At 43.8% G+C, this 23,368-nt stretch overlaps 1 protein-coding gene across 1 annotated transcript in view; it reads right to left on the bottom strand.

Moving 5' to 3' along the window:
• Nucleotides 1-23,368, bottom strand: part of ARHGAP20 (Rho GTPase activating protein 20) — a 127,608-nt gene that overhangs the window by 65,457 nt on the left and 38,783 nt on the right. Inside the window, exons 3-4 of the mRNA XM_040426247.1 lie at nt 12,212-12,382; nt 7,848-7,997 (exon numbers count right to left, since the gene is read on the bottom strand). Coding sequence (XP_040282181.1) covers nt 7,848-7,997; nt 12,212-12,382 — 321 coding nt within the window. The remainder of the gene's footprint in view (nt 1-7,847; nt 7,998-12,211; nt 12,383-23,368) is intronic.

The following is a 23,368-nucleotide window of genomic DNA, read 5'->3' as shown; positions in this document are numbered from 1 at the left end:
AATCCGGCTTTTTCTCAGTCCCATTAATAGAAATGGCTATTCGTGTCCACAAACCAGACAAAAATGGGACCTGGTCTATATTTTTGGAAAATAGAACAGAAAAAAAGCGGAAGTTAATTCAGACACTTGGGAATCACACCGTATCCCAAAGGAATGAAAAAATCTGGGCGCCGACAGGGGTGGTTCAAATCGTGTAAAAGAAAGAGGAAGAGGAAAAGGGGGAAGGCAGCTCAAACAAAGTGTTCGTGACTACAAACACCTCACAAATTCGTGAATACGTGTGTAGGGTGATATATCTACAGTGCTGAACAGAGTCAGTCACTTACAATATAGACCCCAGGAATGAAACAAGGGAGAAGGAAAAAAGGGGAAAACGAGCGCCAATCCCTGTTAAGACACAAAGTCGTGGAGAAATGGAAAGACAGGAATGGGAAATAAGGAGTAGGACTGGATGGTACTATAACATGATATAGGGATAGTACGTGGTACCATAAATTGTGAATGAACACAGCTATAAAGGAGGGATACAAATATATAAATGAATAGTATAATTAATGATAAAAATTAATAATAAAAATTTATGATAAAAATGGTGAAATACCCCTCAGGACAACTTCACACAAGTGGCATTAACTTACACTAATATAAATGGTATAAAAAAAAATATAATAAATAAAATGCCCCTCATTTCACACAAGTCGCACTCACTTCACTCACTAACAGGGATTGGCGCTCGTTTTCCCCTTTTTTCCTTCTCCCTTGTTTCATTCCTGGGGTCTATATTGTAAGTGACTGACTCTGTTCAACACTGTAGATATATCACCCTACACACGTATTCACTATATTTTTGGGACAGACATATGGATGCGGACAGCACATGGAGGATATCCTTGGGTTGTCCTTTTTTAAAATTTTGGACCCACAGAAATGAATAGATCCATGCGTGATCTGGATCAGATGCAGATCCTAAATACTGTCCAGTCGTGTGCACGAGTACTCGTCCTGTACAACCCCTTTAAGGCTGGTATAGACTTGATATATGCTTACACATTGGACAATTTCCATGCCTCCTGCCTTGACCCTACACACGAGAAGTCCCTGCTTTTGCATTATTTGCACTTTATTTTTTCTATTATTTTATTACCATTTTATTTTTTGCTCTAGAATTTCATAACTGAAAATGCATCAGTACTTGGTAATAATAATAATAAAAAGTCAGTTCTAGTCAAGGTTGTATGACTTTTTTCCACCCTCCAAATCCAATGTTTACCAAGATTCCTGGATTCTTCATCCTCATTATCGACCACGGTTTGGGCTTTATTCTCATGCAGAACTTTGGATGAACCTTCACCCAGTCGTAAAGCAGTGATCGACAAACCATATGTGGGTTCATTTCACTTTTACTAGAGGGTGTTTTAGGACATCACATACACAGCATTGTATTTTTATTTTTTTTCCGCTTAAAGGGGTTTTCCCACAAATTAAAAAAAATGTCTGCAGTAATGCACAGCATTATTTTAACCATGCAAAAAAAAAATGTCACTCTCCAGTGTAACTTTCACCCTGTCATTTTCCTCACCCCACCGCTCTATTTCAGTGGGTGGTTAGAAGCTGGTCACATGACAATCAAGCACCTGCATCTGCCAGAAGTGCATTGTAGTCAGATCTTGTTAACCTCTTCCTCTTCTGCATATAAAATAGTCCCTCACTCACAGCCTCAGTGATTCCACTAATAAATAGCAATATGGTGTGTAATGCCCCCCTCCCCCAATTTCCCTTTCCCCTGTCTAGAGAGAGATATAGTTGTATATTTCTATGAATTTAGAAATAGAAGGTGTCTGGACCTCTTCACCTGCTTCACTATGAGATCTCTGTGCCAGGACTGAGGGGAAGGGAGCAGGGAAGCTACTGGGCATGTCGGTCCACCTCTGAATGCAGGAGAAGGTGGACAAGATGGCTAAACAGCAGGGGGCGCTACCAGAGAGAAAACTGTAATGTACTAAAAAAAACTGAACAAAATGCTGTATGGAGATCCGGAAACCCTTTCAACTGTGCCTTTATTTGACCTGGGGAAATACATAATCTAATGTAGATGATATTAGGAATTTATTGCTTATGATGTTAGTTATGATGACTGATTACTTATCATCTGACATTTTCCAGACCCGTTCTTAAAAAAGCCACACCCTTCAGTGACATCATGTATCCCATCAATGATGTCACTCGCTGCTCTTCCCAAAAGGCCACACCTATAGATGTGGTCCGTTTTTAATGCTGTGCGGGCATTCTACTGGATTTTGTTTTTTACATACGTGAAAAACAGATGACATACTGATGCCATAAGGATAGAATAAAAATGGAAATATGGCAGCTCTTGAAGACCAAACTTATTCACTACAGACTTTTCTCAGCAATGTGAACACATATAAATATGGGACAAACAGAGATGCCTTCAACTGCCAAGCGCACATGTAACAGGTCAGCCAGGTTCGTAGGTACAAAACTGCTGACAGATGCCCTTTAAGCATCCATGAAATGCCATTTATGATGTAATTTGGCAAAGCTTTAAACTGAAATATCTTGTAGACTGGTCAAGTCTTCCTAGGCTGGGAGAGCATCCATCTCCTTCTCCTTCAGTTGGTTACCAGTAAACGTGGCTCATCGGGGGTGGATTGGCCATAGACCCTACAGGGAAATCTCTCAGTGGACCAATGTCCAGGGGGCACACCAGTGGGAGGTTTTGGGGATGTATTTTGTGCTGCTGGCGGAAGTAGTTTGTGATGGACTGTGGTATTTGACCCTGCCTTCCATCGATTTGGACCCAACTACAAAACTGAGCCACCACAGTGCCCCTGGTGCTCCTGTCATTTGCCTATTTTTTTAGCCACTCAGTCCATTACGTGGGAGGAAAAAAAAGAAATGTGAAGAACTCATAGTGTGGATTGTGCAGATGTGTGAATTCCAAGCCTGGGTGGGATCGCTTTTTAAACCAGTAACAAAATGGAAATAGACTGGGATTAACGATGTTCAGATTACGTGAAGGATAAACACTTCAGATCTTGTGTAGACGGCTCATACACAGGCTATGATATACTGATAGCTATAATAAACTGCCTATATGCCATGCCCATCCAATGGTCGTAAAAAATACAAGTAAGGTTTATAACACTAATAATAAGAAATCAAAAATTGCTGCAAGAGTTAACCACGGCCGGCTGTGTGACTCACTTAAATAGCCGTCATTACCATTACTCCAAAATGGAGCGCCAGCCAAGATACTGCTTGTCAGGAAAGTGTTCACATGTGCATGTCTGTTACACTTATACAAATGGATTCTTCAAATACCAGATTGTTAACATTTCATTAAACAGTCGTATATTTTGTGGAGAGAAGAACGGATCTAGTATTATTCTATATCTGGTGCATTGGGCTTTGTACATTACATTCCTGAGCAATTTTACATCTTAGTCTTCTAAATTATAGAAGGTCTGTACTGTACAAAGGAAGGGGGTATGATCAGACCCCAAAATCACGACTGCATATATTGTGATTATATGTGATGTCATTTTTAATATGCAATGCATTCGAAAGGTCTTCAGCCCCTTTCACTTTTTTATATATTTTGCTATTGATGGAGAAAATTCAAGTTTTCTTCCATCAATACAAATGAAAACAGAAATTTTATATACAGGAAAAACGGAAATTTTGCATGTACATAAGTACTCAGATCCTTTGGCATGACACTTGAAATTTAGTTCTGGGGGCTCCCATTTCTCTTGATCATCTTTGAGATGTTTCTACACTTTAATTGAAGTCCACAAGTGGTAAATTCAGTTGACTTGGCATGATTTGAAAAGATACACTCCTGTTTATAAAAGGTCTCACAGCTGACAATGCATATCAGATCAAAAACCGAGCCATGAGGAGGAAAGAACTGCCTGTAGAGCTCAGAGACAGGATTGTGTGGAGGCACAGATCTGGAGAAGAGTACAAAAACAGTATTGTATTGAAAGATCCCAAGAGCACACTGGCCTCCATAATTCTTAATTCTTAAATGGTAGAAGTTTGGAAAAAACAAGACTATTCCTAGAGCTGGCCGCCCCTACAAACTAAGGCTACTTTCACACCTGCGTTTAGGTCGGATCCGTCTGGTATGTGCCCAGACGGATCCGCACCTATAATGCAAACACTTAGATCCGTTCCGAACGGATCCGTTTGCATTACCATGAACAAAAAAAAAAAAAAAAAATTTTTTTTTGGGTTCATGATAATGCTAACGGATCCGTTTTGACTTTACATTGAAAGTCAATGGGAGACGGATCCGTTTGAAAATTGAGCCATATTGTGTCAACTTCAAACGGATCCGTCTCCATTGACTTACATTGTAAGTCTGGACGGATCCGTTTGCCTCCGCACGGCCAGGCGGACACCTGAACGCTGCAAGCTGCGTTCAGGTGTCCGCCTGCTGAGCGGAGCGGAGGACAAACGGAGCCAGACTGAAGCATTCTGAGCGGATCCGCATCCATTCAGAATGCATTAGCTGGACGGATCCGTTCGGGGCCGCTTGTGAGCCCCTTCAAACGGAACTCACAAGCGGAGCCCCGAACGCTAGTGTGAAAGTAGCCTAAGTAATCAGGGGAAAAGGGCCTTCATAACAGAGGTGACCAAGAACTCAAAGATCACTCTGGCTCAGCTCAAAAGATCCTGTGTGCAGATGGGAGAAACTTCTCGAAAGTCAACCATCACTGCAGCACTCCATCAATCTGGGCTTTGTGGCAGAGTGGTCAGAAAGAAGACACATGAAAGTTTGCAAATAAAGCACCTAAAGGACTCTCAGACTTTGAAAAAAAAAATTCTCTGGTCTGATAAAGCTAATATATAACTTTATTTTGGCTTTATTTTAAGGACTCTTTCACACGAGCGTGTCCGGATAAGGTCCGGATGCGTTGCGGCAAACCCGCGCGAGTAGGTACCCAATTGCAGTCAGTTTTGACTGCGATTGCGTTTCGTTGTTCAGTATTTATTGCGCGGGTGCAATGTGTTTTGCACACGCGTGATAAAAAACTGACTGTGGTACCCAGACCCGAACTTCTTCACAGAAGTTCAGGTTTGGGTTCAAGGTCGTGTAGATTGTATTATTTCCCCTTATAACATGGTTATAGCATTCTGAATACAGAATGCATAGTACAGTAGGGCTGGAGGGGTTAAAAAAATAATAATAATTTAACTCACCTTAATCCACTTGTTCGCGCAGCCGGCATCTCTTCTGTCTTCTTCTTTGAGGAATAGGACCTGTGATGAGCGCAGTGACGTCATCAAAGGTCCTATTCCTCAAAGAAGAAGACAGAAGAGATGCCGGCTGCGCGAACAAGTGGATTAAGGTGAGTTAAATTATTATTATTATTTTTTTAACCCCTCCAGCCCTATTGTACTATGCATTCTGTATTCAGAATGCTATCATTTTCCCTTATAACCATGTTATAAGGGAAAATAATAATGATCGGGTCCCCATCCCGATTGTCTCCTAGCACTTGCTTGCGGATGCTTGCGATTTTCACGCAGCCCCATTCACTTCTATGGGGCCTGCGTTGCGTGAAAAACGCACAATATAGAACATGCTGCTATTTTCACGTAACGTAAAAGTGATGCATGAAAATCAGCGCTCATGTGCCCAGCCCAATAGAAATGAATGGGTCCAGATTCAGTGTGGGTGCAATTTGTTCACCTCACGCATTGCACCCGCGCGGAAAACTCGCCCGTGTGAAAGAGGCCTAAGTGTCATGTTTGGAGGAAACCAGGCACTGCTCATATACCATCTCTACAGTGAAGCATGGTGGTGGCGGCATCACGTTGTGGTGGTGTTTTTCAGCGGCTGGAACAGGGAGACTGGTCAGAGTTGAGGGAAAGCTCAATGCAACAAATTACAGAGATATTCTTTAATAAAAAGCTGATCCAGAGTGCTTAGACCTCATACTAGGCCAAAGGGTCACCTTTCTATAAGATAATGACCCTAAGCACACAGCCTAAACAACACAGGATTCACTTAGGGACAACTTTGTGAATGTCCTTGAGTGGCCCAGCCAGAGCCCTGATGAACCCAAAACATCTCTGGAGAGACCTGAAAAATGCTGTCTACCGAGGGTCTCCATCCAATCTGACAGAACTTGAGAGGATCTGCAGACACGAATGGCAGAAAATCCCCAAATCCAGGTGTGCAAACCTTGTGGCATCATATCCAAGAAGACTGGAGGCTGTAATCAATGCCAAAGGTGCTCCAAGTCCTGAGTAAAGGGTCGGAATACTTATGTTACTGCAAGATTTCAGTTTTTCCCTTTCAATAAATTAGCAAAGATTTTAAAACATTCTGTTTTCACTTTTTCATTTAGTGGATTGAATGCAGAATGATTGGGAAAATTGGAACTTTTCATTAATTTAGCACAAGGTCACTACATAACAAAATGTAAAAAAAAGTGAAAAGGTCTGAAGACTTTCCGAATGCGCTGTATCTTGTTTCCTTTATCTCTAATAGTATTCAAGGGACAATAAAGGTGCCTAATCGTCTGATGCCCACAAGGATGAGTCCGGAGAGCATGGCAAAGTCCCTGGCCTCTTCAACTATTTAGAATCACTCGAAAATTCAATTTTAAGGAAATAATTTGTCTTTTTTTGTTTGTTTGTTTTTACTAACAAAAAAACTCTATATTACACTAATCCATATTATTTTCTGATTGTATAGTTTTATATTCTATTTTTTATACACAGTTTTGGGGGCAGCCATCTTGCCTGTGCTCCTGCAACCGCAGTTCCAGGAATATATTTTACAACAGTCACCTGAACAGAAGAAAACAAAGACAGAAAAGTAAGTGACTCCTTGACCTCTATGGGCATATGTCGTGGGCATGCTTTGTAAAGTGTTCTTCAATCACTGTACGGAGATGGGGAGCTGTGCCCATCACCTACGGTCAGTTGTGTGACCCTAACTTTATAAAAGAGATATTAGCTTTCATTGTGATCCTAGGACTATATCACCATATTTGCATTACTAATTAGCCATCTGTACAGGCATATACAGCATTTCCTAATCTGTACTTTATGCGTATGTTTTTATCCTATTTTTTTACATAATTATGGGGCCAGACAGCAGTTGCAGAGAGAGTGTTGTGGGCATTCTCTATGGTATGTGTAGAGATGAGCGAATTTCATATTTTGAAATTCGTTCACACTTCTTTTAGTGGTAAAAGGTAAATTGCGTTATGGATTCTGTTACCACGGACCATAACGCAATTCTATGACGGAATGCATAACGGAATGCCTTTAGAGGCATTCCGTTATTCATCCGTCATAATAGAAGTCTATGGGCTACAAAACGGGTCCGTCCCGTTTCCGTTATGCAGGAGAGGACTCCCCTGCATAACGGAAACGGGACGGATCCGTTTTGCAGCCCATAGAATTCAGCTTTTACGACCAAATGAATTTCATAAGCGGAAATTCACTCATCTCTAGGTATGTGCATAAGTCACCTGTATGGGGAGGGGGAGGAGGTGAGCTGTGACCATCACCTTTTCTCAGTTGTGTGACCCTGTGTTATCTGCCTCCAGCTTTTTGATAGATGTTTTGTCTTTCATTGTAATCCTGTCCTGTTATGATAATACGATGACTGTTGACCTGGCGCTCAGTGTACACAGCACAAGCTGAAAAGTGACAGCTACTGTGGATGCCAGTGCACAAAGTTTTTAGATAGTGACTGAATCTTTTTAAAGGATATATGTAAAATAAAAGCTTCGTTCTTTTGCCCTCAAACCATCAAAGCATTACATCGTCAAACATACAGAATTAAAGTTACACACCTGAAAGTGGCGACACAGTTGGTGACTGGCCAGCCGATGACAAACGACCTCTCGGGGTAAGTGCTGCCCTCACAGACTTCCTCCATGCAAGACGCCGTCCACATCTCGCTCACCCGGACATGGTGCTTCAGTTTATAGTGAGATGGAGACCTGCAAAATGAATACAATAAATTATGGTTCAATCTGGAGGAAATCTATCAAACATTCTCTATGCTGTAATGTAATGTACTCTATATACCGCAACTGTGAGGTAGATCCACTTTAGGTAGGTGGGACTCAAGTGGCATATGCCATCAAGTGTCCCAGATGGGCCAACCCCTTTAATTGTTAGATTATAACCCTCAATGCCACTTGCTATTAAATAAGCATATAGCTCTTTTTTACCCCTTAGTGACCAAGCAATTTATTATTTTTTTTTCATTTTCTCATCATCGCATTCTAAAATCTATAATTTTTCTTTTATTTTTCCGTCTATGTAAGTCTATGAGGTGCCTTTAATGGCACCATTTTGGGGTACACATAACTTGAGGTGTTCGTTTTTCGGCATATACCGTATAACATTAGAACTTTACAGTCTGGGTTAGTGCGATTACAGCGATACTAACTACATGTTTTGTTTTTTTTACGTTTTACTGCTTTTGCACAAAAAAAAATGTTTTTGCATCGTCACATTCCAAGACCCATAACTTTATTTTTCTTTCTACAGAGCTGTGTCAGGTCTTGATTTTTGCTAAACGACTTGTACTTTTCATTGGCAATATTTTGGGAACATAAGACTTTTTGATCACGTTTTATTACGTGTATTTTTTTAACATAGATTTTTAAAATTTAATAAAACTTTTTTTTTTTAAGCTATTGAGTAGTCCCACAAGGGGACTTTAATAGGAAATCTTTTGATCGCTTCCACAATACATTGCATTACTTATGCAATGCACTGTAATAATCTGTCAGTGCTATACTGGGAGGCACAGCCTGCTAGGTATACATTGAAGGTAAGCCTGGGCGTTCATTAACTCCTAGGCTGCCGTGCACAGACAGTGGCACCCCACAATCTCATTCATGGGGTGTCAATGGGAGATAGTGAGTGTCTGCTCCCTATGTAACCACTTAGATGCTATGGTCGCTATCGACAGCAGCATTAAAGGGGTTAAATGCCCAGTATTGGCGCTTCTGCTGGTCCAGGCTGTCCAGCAGAATCTCAGCTGGGCCCGTGCTTTCTCCTTCACAGGAGACCGGTGCAGCGCTTAGACTAGGCCGCCGTGAAAAGATGGAGGACTAGCCTAAGGCCCTGTAGTGGCTGCCATATAAAGGTGTATTGGTGGTCACTAACGGGTAGAATGCTGACACAGTCATTACTACCTCATGGGACAGCACATCCCATAGTTTGACTACTCTAACTGTAAAGAACCCTTTCCTATACATAAGGAAGGTCCTATAGTCCTTTGTCAAACAGATAAATCCCGTGCCAGTTCTTTGTACTGACCTCACGTTGATGTAGAATTTTGGTTTGCAACAAAATGGCTCAATACGGGAACGGCGTGTGCTGAAATCTCGCCTTTCCATAAGCAAAACCTGACAAAACATGGCAGGAGAACACGTGCAGAAGTTGTTAGAATTGCTCTATTCAGCCCAATTCTTCTCAGGACAGCATCTCCTCTGCCGGAGAAGGGAGGATCATGTTCACGGCAAGAACAGCCAGTTACTTCCTTCAGCGACCAAGGTCATGTTTGTTATATCAGGTTTATAAATAGGGACCCAGTCAAGAAGGAACAGCGTATCCTTCAGCCCTAAACATTCCGCATTCTTCAGTAATAGCCGGGATCATGTCAGAGTAACGGGCTCCTCTGCATGTCACGAGCCACGGCATATTGATCCGCTCTCCCTGTTTATTTACCAGTCATTGTAGAAAAGACCAAGGCTGGAAAGATTTTACCCATTGTTCGTTTTCCTGATGATTCCCATTAGAAAAAAAATTAAAAAAAATCTCATACAGAAAACATGTCGACTTCCTGAAAAACAAATGGTGCTGCCACGCTTTACTTACAGAGCTGGCAGCCGTGGAGGATGCGCTTTCCTACGTAATCTTGTTGATGACCGACGCAGGACAACAATGGGATTTCAAGGTCAGATTTTATGGTGCAACTAGAGGCAAGACTGTTTTCCCATTCAGGTTGCCAAGTTTAGTAAAATTTTCACTGGGAGGATGTTATTCACACATTTATAGGGAGCAGTTGGTTACCTGTTTTGGACCGCGTGAACGGATCTCACAAACGGAAAGCCAAAACGCCAGTGTGAAAGTAGCCTTAGATACCGGACCAGATTTACTAATGTGTCAGAGGCTAGAATCTTTGGCGTGCTGTTTGTTACATTTGTCACATGGAATGCATAGTGATTTTTCAATCTAAAAAAAAGGGGAAAAAAATGGCGCAAAGGCCTACCCCACAGACAAAACGACTCTAAAATTCCAGTACAGGTCACTTGATATGTTGCCCCCCAAGTTTAAACTATCTAATCTGGGCTACTTTGTATTAATAATGACAATAATAGATAATAATTATAACAATAAAGAAAATAATGGGATTAAGACAACCCTGGTCCATACGCCTTATTAGTCCCCTTTCAGATGAGCGAATTCCACACTCCGGACTCGCAGCGTGAGTATGTGGCAGCTTCCGTCCTGACCTCCCAGCACTATTATATTGATTTATGATGCTATGTAACCCTTAGAGGTCTGGAATGTATTAGATAACACTGACAGCATTAAAGAGGACCTTTCATCGATCCAAACATGGCTGTGTAAAGCGGCGCCCCGGGATCTCACTGCACTTACTATTATTCCGGGGAGCTGCTCCGTTCTCCCGCTATGTCCCCCGGTATTTTAGATGATTTGGTTATACTGGGAGGAGTCTGCCCTGTTTCTCCCTGGGCGTTCCTTCTCCCTGGCTGTGAGCTCTGCGCTGCGATTGGACAGCGCTGCAGCCTGGGAGAAGGAACGCCCAGGGAGAAACAGGGCAGACTCCTCCCAGTATAACCATAACAGCAAAAATACCGGGGGACATATAACGGAGAGGCGCCCCGGAATAATAGTAAGTGCAGTGAGATCCCGGGGCGCCGCTCTACACAGCCTGATAGTTATCTTACAATGTTTGGACCGATGAACGGTCCTCTTTAAGTCATTGTTATACAATACATTCCAGCCTTCTAAGGGTTACATAGCATTATAAATCAATAAAATGCTATGCGACCCCAGCAGTGCTGGGAGGTCAGGACGGGAGCTGCCACATACTCACGCTGCGAGTCCTGAGGGTGGAACTCGCTCGTCTGAAAGGGGCCTTACAACCTATGAATGGCACAGAGCAATGCTCGTTTCCACCGATCTGGTGTACATGGCTCGTCCACGTATTACATATGACATGCGTTTCATTCTGGGCCATTAAAGCGGCTCTCCTTTCCAGAGCAAAAATTTGAGTATACATTGGAAATGTACAGTCATCACACTTGGTGCCCTCCTTTGAAATTATGGTGCCTTCATTGCTGAGAAATGGTCCTCGAATCCATCTTCCAAAAATGGCCGCTAGATTCTTAGACTCGCGAATGGATGGTTCATTTAAGGCCAGTGTAAGTCTAAAGCCTGTATTACCTTGCCCAATTCTTTGACAGATAATGACTAACGGGTGTTCGTATGAACCCTTGTTAGCGATCATCTGGCAGTGTAATACTGCCACCTATTGCCTGATGAATGAGCATCGGGCAATCCAAATCTTTTGACATGTTAAAAAATAATCGTTTGCGGCAGATTGGACTGTCTAATAGCAATCTGCCCCCGGCAAACCACTAGACAGCATGGGGACGAGCTATGGCACTGTGATCGCTCCTTCCCATGCTGTGGAGGAGATCGCTGCATGTAAGAGCAGCGTTCTCCTCCACTAGCTAGCAGGTGATTTCTGGGAGGGAACACTTCCCTCCCGACAGTCGTCTGTCACATCGGGCTGTGTAATACACGCTCTGCACTGCAAGTCTAATTCTGGACTGCAGGTGTGTTGGGCGTCTGCTGGGCGACTATGGCTGATTCATGCGGTGATCAGAAGATTGCAGGGACAGCTGTCTTTACAGTGCAGGTCTCTTGTCAGGAGACAGACCATTTATATAAATATTGCGCATTATTTTACCTCCATGTACAACATAATAGGCAATATGCAATGCATATCTCCACATATAACCACAATTACAAGACCAACATAATCTATATGCCAACACACAACGTCTGTGCCCTCTTTGGCGCCGAGTCATTTTGGCCATAAAGTAGTCACACTCGACTTACCTTTGAGCTAACCCTCGATGAAACCACAAATGGTTGTACTTACTTTGACTTGGCAATGATAAGGATGTCGGTGAAGAGGAAAAGATGGCGCTCCTGTGTCTGCAGACCGGTCTTCAGCTGAACATGGCTGTGCATTATGAATGATCGGCTGGGACAGACGAAGGCTTGGACAAGAGGACAGGATTCCGGGCTTACAGGTGAGAAGCACCCATCCCTGTGTGAGCAAGGAAAAATGGAATTCAATTAAGTTGGTCGCTATAATCTATCATATTACAGAAATAATAGTAGAACCCCTTTTGGCAGTCAGATAAAGCGCTGCAGGACCAGAGATAGCGCAAGTCTCAAATCAAAGTCATAAACGTAAGCGATACCGCTCCGCGGCGCTAAGGTCTTCATACAACAACCCATCTGTACAGAGATACAACCCTCTTGAATGTTCATGTAGTCATAGGGCACCGCAAAGAACTAATCTTCACCTCAAGTCTACGGAATACCTGGGGGTTTTACTTAAAGGCACTGTCTCACTTCAGTAAATTGCATTTATCATGTAGAGAAAGTTAATACAAGCCACTTACTAATGTATTGTGATTGTCCATATTCATTTGCTGGCTGGATTCATTTTTCCATCACATTATACACTGCTCGTTTCCATGGTTACAGGACTCCCTGCAATCCATCAGTGGTGGTCATGCTTGGAAAAAGCATCAGCCTCTCTGGTGGCCAGGACCATGGGAGCGCACATAGGCCGGTGCTTTTTCCTATATTGTGCAAACACGACCACCACTGATGGATTGCAGTTTGGTCTGTAACCATGGAAATGAGCAGTGTATAATGTGATTAATGGCATTAACAACATATACAGTGGCAGTGTACAGAACCGCACACACATATACAGTGACAGTGTACAGAACCGCACACACATATACAGTGACAGTGTACAGAACCGCACACACATATACAGTGGCAGTGTACAGAACCGCACACACATATACAGCGGCAGTGTACAGAACCGCACACACATATACAGTGGCAGTGTACAGAACCGCACACACATATACAGTGGCAGTGTACAGAACCGCACACACATATACAGCGGCAGTGTACAGAACCGCACACACATATACAGCGGCAGTGTACAGAATCACAGACACATATACAGCGGCAGTGTACAGAATAGCACACACATATACAGTGGCAGTGTATAGTACCGCACACACATATACAGTGGCAGTGTACAGAACCGCACACACATATACAGTGGCAGTGTACAGTACCGCACACACATATACAGTGACAGTATACAGAACCGCACACACATATACAGTGACAGTGTACAGAACCGCACACACATATACAGCGGCAGTGTACAGAATCACAGACACATACAGGGAGTGCAGAATTATTAGGCAAGTTGTATTTTTGAGGATTAATTTTATTATTGAACAACAACCATGTTCTCAATGAACCCAAAAAACTCATTAATATCAAAGCTGAATATTTTTGGAAGTAGTTTTTAGTTTGTTTTTAGTTTTAGCTATTTTAGGGGGATATCTGTGTGTGCAGGTGACTATTACCGTGCATAATTATTAGGCAACTTAACAAAAAACAAATATATACCCATTTCAATTATTTATTTTTACCAGTGAAACCAATATAACATCTCAACATTCACAAATATACATTTCTGACATTCAAAAACAAAACAAAAACAAATCAGTGACCAATATAGCCACCTTTCTTTGCAAGGACACTCAAAAGCCTGCCATCCATGGATTCTGTCAGTGTTTTGATCTGTTCACCATCAACATTGCGTGCAGCAGCAACCACAGCCTCCCAGACACTGTTCAGAGAGGTGTACTGTTTTCCCTCCTTGTAAATCTCACATTTGATGATGGACCACAGGTTCTCAATGGGGTTCAGATCAGGTGAACAAGGAGGCCATGTCATTAGATTTTCTTCTTTTATACCCTTTCTTGCCAGCCACGCTGTGGAGTACTTGGACGCGTGTGATGGAGCATTGTCCTGCATGAAAATCATGTTTTTCTTGAAGGATGCAGACTTCTTCCTGTACCACTGCTTGAAGAAGGTGTCTTCCAGAAACTGGCAGTAGGACTGGGAGTTGAGCTTGACTCCATCCTCAACCCGAAAAGGCCCCACAAGCTCATCTTTGATGATACCAGCCCAAACCAGTACTCCACCTCCACCTTGCTGGCGTCTGAGTCGGACTGGAGCTCTCTGCCCTTTACCAATCCAGCCACGGGCCCATCCATCTGGCCCATCAAGACTCACTCTCATTTCATCAGTCCATAAAACCTTAGAAAAATCAGTCTTGAGATATTTCTTGGCCCAGTCTTGACGTTTCAGCTTGTGTGTCTTGTTCAGTGGTGGTCGTCTTTCAGCCTTTCTTACCTTGGCCATGTCTCTGAGTATTGCACACCTTGTGCATTTGGGCACTCCAGTGATGTTGCAGCTCTGAAATATGGCCAAACTGGTGGCAAGTGGCATCTTGGCAGCTGCACGCTTGACTTTTCTCAGTTCATGGGCAGTTATTTTGCGCCTTGGTTTTTCCACACGCTTCTTGCGACCCTGTTGACTATTTTGAATGAAACGCTTGATTGTTCGATGATCACGCTTCAGAAGCTTTGCAATTTTAAGAGTGCTGGATCCCTCTGCAAGATATCTCACTATTTTTGACTTTTCTGAGCCTGTCAAGTCCTTCTTTTGACCCATTTTGCCAAAGGAAAGGAAGTTGCCTAATAATTATGCACACCTAATATAGGGTGTTGATGTCATTAGACCACACCCCTTCTCATTACAGAGATGCACATCACCTAATATGCTTAATTGGTAGTAGGCTTTCAAGCCTATACAGCTTGGAGTAAGACAACATGCATAAAGAGGATGATGTGGTCAAAATACTCATTTGCCTAATAATTCTGCACTCCCTGTATACAGTGGGAGTGTACAGAATCACAGACACATATACAGCGGCAGTGTACAGTACCGCACACACATATACACGGCAGTGTACAGAACCGCACACACATATACAGCGGCAGTGTACAGAATCACAGACACATATACAGCGGCAGTGTACAGAACCGCACACACATATACAGTGGCAGTGTACAGAAACGCAGACACATATACAGCGGCAGTATACAGTACCGCACACACATATACAGCGGCAGTGTACAGAACCGCACACACATATACAGGGGCAGTGTACAGAACCGCACACACATATACAGCGGCAGTGTACAGAACCGCACACACATATACAGCGGCAGTGTACAGAACCGCACACACATATACAGTGGCAGTGTACAGAACCGCACACACATATACAGTGGCAGTGTACAGAACCGCACACACATATACAGTGGCAGTGTACAGAATCGCAGACACATATACAGCGGCAGTGTACAGTACCGCACACACATATACAGCGGCAGTGTACAGAACCGCACACACATATACAGCGGCAGTGTACAGAATCACAGACACATATACAGCGGCAGTGTACAGAACCGCACACACATATACAGCGGCAGTGTACAGTACCGCACACACATATACAGCGGCAGTGTACAGAATCACAGAGACATATACAGCGGCAGTGTACAGTACCGCACACACATATACAGCGGCAGTGTACAGAACCGCACACACATATACAGTGGCAGTGTACAGAATCGCACACACATATACAGCGGCAGTGTACAGAACCGCACACACATATACAGCGGCAGTGTACAGTACCGCACACACATATACAGTGGCAGTGTACAGAATAGCACACACATATACAGCGGCAGTGTACAGAATCACAGACACATATACAGTGGCAGTGTACAGAATCGCACACACATATACAGTGGCAGTGTACAGTACCGCACACACATAAACAGTGGCAGTGTACAGAATCACAGACACATATACAGCGGCAGTGTACAGAACCGCACACACATAAACAGTGGCAGTGTACAGAATCACAGACACATATACAGTGGCAGTGTACAGAATCACAGACACATAAACAGTGGCAGTGTACTGTACCGCACACACATAAACAGTGGCAGTGTACTGTACCGCACACACATATACAGTGGCAGTGTACAGAGTAGAGTTGTTGCAATACCAAATTTCCAATTCGATACCATAAAAATGTATTGCGATACTCGATACCACGCGAAAAAATAAACAAAAAAAGGCACGTGCATTTCGCATTTAAAAAAAATGGCGAATCACGCAGTTTTATAAAAAAAAATTCTGTTCACCGCATAGATTTTTTTTATATTTTAATAGTTTCGACTTTTCTGACGTGGCGATATGTTATATGTTTATTTATTTATTGTTTATATATTTTGTATGTGAAATTGGGAAAGGGGGTGATTTATACTTAATATTTTGGTGTTTTTTTTTACACTTTTTATTTAATACCTATTTCCCCCCTTACAGCCAGTTCAGACCTGAGCGTTTTACAGCGCGTTCCTACGTGCTGTAAAACACTCAACAAGGAGAAACCAATGCTTCCCTATCGGCATGGTTCTCACCTGGGCGTTTTACAGCGCGTACGATCGCGCTGTAAAACGCCTGACGCCCCAAGAAGTTCAGGAGCTTCTTTGGGGCGTAGTGTCGCGCGTTCCCGTACATAGACTTCCGGGAACGCGCGACAATGGGCGTTCGCTTGTCTCCGCGGCGCGATTGTAAACGCCCGTACAATAGCGCATACAGAGCGTACGTTCAGTACGCTCTGGTGTGAACCCAGGGTTAGGGGCCAGAACCTGGGATCTTTTCATTGCCACTGCCACCAATGAAAAGGAGCGGAGGGGACCCTGTGGCCACTGCCACCAATGAGAAGGGGAGGGGACCCTGTGGCCACTGCCACCAATGATTTTAATACTGGGGGGTTGAGAGGGGCGGGCACACTGTGCCACCAATGATTTTAATAGGGTGGGGGGGAGCATTGCGCCACCAATGATAATTAACCCTTGATACAGGAGGCGGATACTGGCAGCAGATTAGCAGCAGTTAACCCCTCAGGTGCCGCACCTGAGGGGTTAACTGCCGCTGATCGCAGCTCCCTGTCAGAGGCAGGGTGCCGGCTATGTGATTCTGCTGCCGGCACCTGCCTCCTGTATTATGTGTTAAAGACGACCTTATATGGGTCCAGAATTTAAGCATTAGGCTACACAGAGCGGCACCCAGAGATGTCCCAGCACTTACTATTATTCCTGGGTGCCGCTCCGTTTGCCCGCTGTGCCCCATTACTGTCTCCTGCTCCATATGCTAATTACTATCGGAGAAATGGGGAGGAGAAATCCGCTTCTCTCCTGGGCGTTCCTTCTCGCTGCGCTGCGATTGGACAGCGCTACAGCCTGGAAGAAGGAACGCCCACTAGAGAAGCTGATGTCTCCTCCCCATTGCTCCGATGTGAGCGGGCGGGGCGGATTCGGGTAACTCCTTCTCTGCCAGACTGTCCGATAAGTCCATGTAGAGGCGGTGGAGTGACGGGAGCGCCCCGGATTACTGGGGGGCAGCCATGTGAGGGCAAATACCCAGGCGCCAGGACAAAATTCCTGATCGCCATGGCGACCTGGCGCCTGGGATTTGTCGATCCCTGTGTTAGATAGTGTATGACAATGTTACTTGCCACTATATAGCAGTGGGTAGTAAATGCATCATTATGTGGATCCGGTATGGTATGTAGACAATCTATGGCATTATTAATTGCCACTATACGCCAGTATTACCTATGTGGGTAGTAGATGCATTATTATGCCATGAATCCAGTTTTTAGGCAGGGTATGGCAGCATTATTTGAGTAATGATAGGAAAAACAGTGAGTGGGGATGGGCCCCTGCTTTACTTTCTCCCCAGGGCCACATTTTTCATAAAACGGACCCTGCATTTAGTCATGTCCTACAGCTTCGGAGCATTGTACAGGCCCTTAATATGTTATGCTCATGACATGCCGTGAATACATTTTGCGGCGGTAGCACAACCTGTCAGTCTATCAGTGTGTGCTGGTGAGGAATATGTCTGGCACGTGAAGTCCCCATCGCTCATTACGTTACTTTACTGAAACGTATGAGGTAAAACAGTGAGACAGATGGCGAGTGAGAATCATTAGGCCCACGTCTTCTTACACTGACGGCCGGCGTGACTCACACTGTACTTGGTGATTGCTTACTATCGAAACTGGTGTCAAGGAAAACTGGCTTAGTTGCCCATAGCAACCAATCAGATTCCACCTTTGCTTTTTTCAGAGCTCATTTGGAAAATGAAAGGCTGAATCGGATTGGTTGCTATGGGCAACTAAGCCAGTATGATAAATCTCCCCCCTAATAGAACAGTTTTATCCTTGACCATAATATGGACAATAATAGGACACGTTCTATTTTTTGGCGGACCGGTCATGCCGATATATGGACATGGAATGCTCACAGAGTCAATTCCGTTTTTTGCGACCTCGCTGAAGTGAATTGTTCCACAGACGGGCCACAAATAAATGCAATGGACACGGAAAAAAAATATGTTCGTGCGCATGAGCCCTTAGGTGTGTTATACATGGGATTATAAATCATATGAATGTACCATAAAATATATATATATATATATATATATATATATATATATATATATATATATATATATATATATATATATATATAGAGAGAGAGACGGAAGAAGTCGGACTGCACTCCAAAATGATAATGAAATAAACGATTTATTCACCCATAAAAATGGCAAAACTTGCGACGTTTCGGCTCACAAGAGCCTTCCTCTTGTGAAGGCTCTTGTGAGCCGAAACGTCGCAAGTTTTGCCATTTTTATGGGTGAATAAATAGTTTATTTCACTATCATTTTGGAGTGCAGTCCGACTTCTTCCGTCTCTACAATACTTAGGGTATTGCCGCTACCCTGTGCTGGACGTTGCACTGCACCCACATCTTGGCTGGTGCTCCCGCTGGATTCTCTCCTTTTTCTATATATATATTCACATCTATAAAAAAATAATAAAACACAAGTATTTCGGTGGAATAAATTAGGCCACGGCCAGCTTTATTAAAGATTATCCTAATCCAAATTAAAACTGTATCAATCATACCAATAACTTAATAAACAATAATTAGACCAGCCATAAGCCCGGTCTAAACTTCAGACTAAACTCGTCCGCTCACCTTTTCAGTGAGCAACTTTACACCCTCCTTCTAATAAAGCAGCCGTGCCAATAACACAAACTTTCAACAGGGAAGGGCGGCCGGGGGCAGCACCTCCTCCAGATGCTGTTGGGATGACAGCCCAGCACTGCCCGCTACTGCCACTAAATAGCCCTTGAAACCATCCCACCAATGCCCTAACTGTTGCTGGGCATCTCTGGCTTCTTTGCCCAGCAACACTACCCTATAGGTCACTCACTGACCCAATGAGTGACCTCTGCCCCAGACCCCCAGCAACTAGGGATCGACCGATTATCGGTTTTACCGATATTATCGGCTGACATTCAGGATTTTGACCGTTATCGGTATCGGCATCTATTTTGCCGATATTACGATAACGTATTGGGAACACAGAACGCGCTGCTCTCAGCGCTCTCCGTGTTCCCTCAGCAGCACAGGGGAGAAGGAAGCTGTGTCTCCTCCCCCTGTGCCGCTGCTGCCGCCAATGAAGAGACAGATGGGAAGAGGAGGGACGGGGCTGTGAAGATAAATCTCTCATTTTAGGCCTCATGCACACGACCGTTGTGTGCATCCGCCTCCGTTCCATCATTTTTCACAGTTTAGCGGAGGTCCCATTCATTTCTATGGAGCTGTGAAAAAAAAACTGATAGTCCTCAGTTTTTTCTCCGCGTTCGTGATCCGTGATTCCAGGCGGTCAAAAAAATATAACCTGTCCTATTCTTGTCAGTGAAAAACGAAGGACGGACCCATTCAAGTCGATGGGTCCGTCAAAAAAACAGATGCACAACTGGTGCAATAAAATTACACTTTTTATTAACCTTCCTTTTTGTTTCCCTGTCAGCCAAAAAAAAAAGGAAGGCTCAAGGAAACACAACTGAAGCAAAATCGGACACGGACCACTGAAGCCCAAATCACTGACAGTGAAAAAGCACTGTTGTGTGCATGAGGCCTTATTCATATACAGGAGGCGGGAGCTGGCTGCAGAATCACATAGCCGGCTCCCGACCTCTATGAGCGGTAGCTGCGATCCGGCTAACTACCGCGGATCGCCGCTACCGCTCATAGAGGTCGGGAGCCGGCTATGTGATTCTGCAGCCAGCTCCCGCCTCCTGTATATGAATTAATGAGAGATTTATCTTCATTGGTGGCGCAGTGCGCCCCCCCCAAGCCCCCCAGTATTAATCATTGATGGCGCAGTGCGCCCCCCACCCCTGTATTAAAAACATTGGTGGCGCAGTGCGCCCCCCACCCCTGTATTAAAAGCATTGGTGGCGCAGTGCGCGCCCCCACCCAAGCCCCCCTAGTATTAATCATTGGTGGCAGTGGCCACAGGGTCCCGCCCAAAACACTATGGAAGGCTAATGGGATGATTATAATCCCACGAGGATCCCTCCATATATTTTCGGGATCCTATCATTCTTCTACCCGTGGGGATCCATGCTCTTGTCCATATGGAGGGCACTACAGTGGTCAATGCTTATAGAGTACATATTCTTATTTTACCACACCAATGGCCTATTAGCACTGAAAAGTGCCCTTAAATGTGCTGCAAATGGTCCTATTTCCCTTCCCCCACTTTTCCAAGAATTATTCAAAGTATCTTCATAAGTCCTCATGCACACGGCAGTTGTTTAATTCGGTGTCCGTTGCACCGTTTTTCGTGATTTTCTGCGGACCCATTGACTTTCAATGGGTCCGTTGAAAACTCGGCTAATGCACCGTTTGTCATCCGCGTCCGTGATCTGTGGTTCCAGTCCGTTAAAAAAATATAACCTGTCATATTATTTTCATGGAAAACGGTTTGCGGACCCATTCAAGTCAATGGGACCGCTAAAAAACACGGAGGCACACAAGATTGTCACCCGCGTCCGCGTCCCTTTTTTTCCTATCATTTGCATGGCAAACCTGTCTTAGACTTTTTTTTACTTTCCTTTATGTCTGGTGGTCCTCCAAAAATGAAGGAAGACACACGGAAACAAAAACGGAAACGGATCACGGAACAACGGAACCCCCTTTTGCGGAACGGAACACAACAACGGTCGTGTGCATGAGGCCTTACTCGGCAGAGGGTATCAATGACATAAAGAACGTGAACTGGTATATATAATCTGACAATAATGGCCTATGGCTAGGAAATGCAATCAGTGTTTAGCCCGTAAGGATCCAACTGGTGGGGCACCTAAGAAATACTAAGGGGGAGATTTATCAAAACTAGTGTAAATAGCAACCAATCAGATCCCACCATTTGTTTTTCAGAGCCCCTTTGGAAAATGAAAGTTGGAATCTGATTGGTTGCTATGGGCAACTAAGCCAGTTCTACTTTACACCAGTTTTGATAGATCTCCCCCTTCGTGCATAGGGAAAAGCAAACACCCCCTTCAGCTGTTCTCCTACACAGAGCTTCTCATGATGTCCACCTGACGGTCCAGTCACATTAGGCACGGTTGGGGGTCCCAGTTTCTTCAGTCATGTTTATACTAGCAATATGTCATTAATATTACAGCAGGATATGCCCTTAACACTTGTGTCCATTTAAAGGGCATCTGTCAGCAGATTTGTACCTATGACACCGGCTGACCTGTTACATGTGCACTTGGCAGCTGAAGGCATCTGTGTTAGTACCATGTTCATATGTGGCCTCATCACTGAGAAAAATGATGTTTTAATATATGCAAATGAGCCTCTAGGAGCAATGGGGGCGTTACCATTACACCTAGAGGCTCAGCTCTCTGCAAATGCCGTGCCCTCTGCACTTCGACAGGGCCAGGCAGTGCAAACATTATCATGCCTGCCTGGCCCTGTCAATCAAAGTGCAGAGGGGGCGGCAGTTGCAGAGAGAGCAGAGCCTCTAGGTGTAATGGTAACGCCCCCATTGCTCCTAGAGACTCATTTGCATATATTATAACCTCATTTTTCTCAGCAATGCAGACACATATGAACAAGGGACCAACACAGATGCCTTCAGCTGCCAAGCGCACGTGCAACAGGTCAGCTACTTTCTGACCCCCAGTCATGTGACCATTACTATCCAGCATACACTAATGCGGCATGCCATTCCGTCTGACGCATCACATGACTTTCTCCACTTAGATGAAGCGCGCCTGTCCTCCTAAAGTTACTAAGTGCTTGTGCCTGCTGAGCGCAGTGGCAGTGTGCATTCCACTGACGGGATGTCTTGCCCCATTACAGATGCCCCGCCCCCTCAGATAGAATATGTTCCTTGTGCTGTAAAAATGACATCTCAACTTCTCTCTCCGGGTCAGTACAATTACAGCAATACAACATGTACTGCATATAGTTTCTCTTTTTAATACTGAAAAAAAAAATGAATAAAAAATTTGGACAAAATAAATGTTTTCTTTTCATCGCCATATTCTAACCTCCACAACTTATTTATGGTTACATTTATGGAGCTGTTTGACGCCCATTTTTTGGCAGTGTGTATGACTTTTTGACCACTTTTTATTACATTTTTTTTGGGAGATGTAGTGACAAAAAAACTGGCGAATCAGCCAATTAGATTTCTGTGTAGTTCCAGTGCCGACTACTGCAGAACGGACGATTGGTGAGAGTGCGGGTTGTCGGATAACAAAATTCTGGAATACCCCTTTAAAAGCATATGGGCTGTGGACAACTTAAAGTTATACAGTATGTGCATAACAGCGGATATGTCCAATTACAGCATGAGTCAAGATATATGATATCCGACCGCATGCATGGAATTCAGAGAATATCTTAATTTAGTTGTGGTTTTCAATGTTTTGTAGGAATCCTGTCATCGGACGGTTATTTACTTTCCTGACTGTTTAGGTTTTTGTCCCTCAGATCGTAATGAAGACCATCATTAAACCACTATATACTCATGATGAAGACATTTCTTCTGAAAGTCATTTTTCCGTCTTTCATTATAATGTTTCCTGTAGGTTCAACATCCGATGCTGCTTAAATTCTTAATGTATTTTTATAAGGGTTGGGGGCAAACACAGAATTCCAACAAACACAGAGTAAGGGTG

Source organism: Bufo bufo, chromosome 3 (genome assembly GCF_905171765.1).
Source record: "Bufo bufo chromosome 3, aBufBuf1.1, whole genome shotgun sequence".
In the NCBI taxonomy this organism is placed as follows: Eukaryota; Metazoa; Chordata; class Amphibia; order Anura; family Bufonidae; genus Bufo; species Bufo bufo.
The sequence above is the reverse complement of the archived record's forward strand: the minus strand, read 5'-3'. Positions and strand labels throughout refer to the sequence as shown.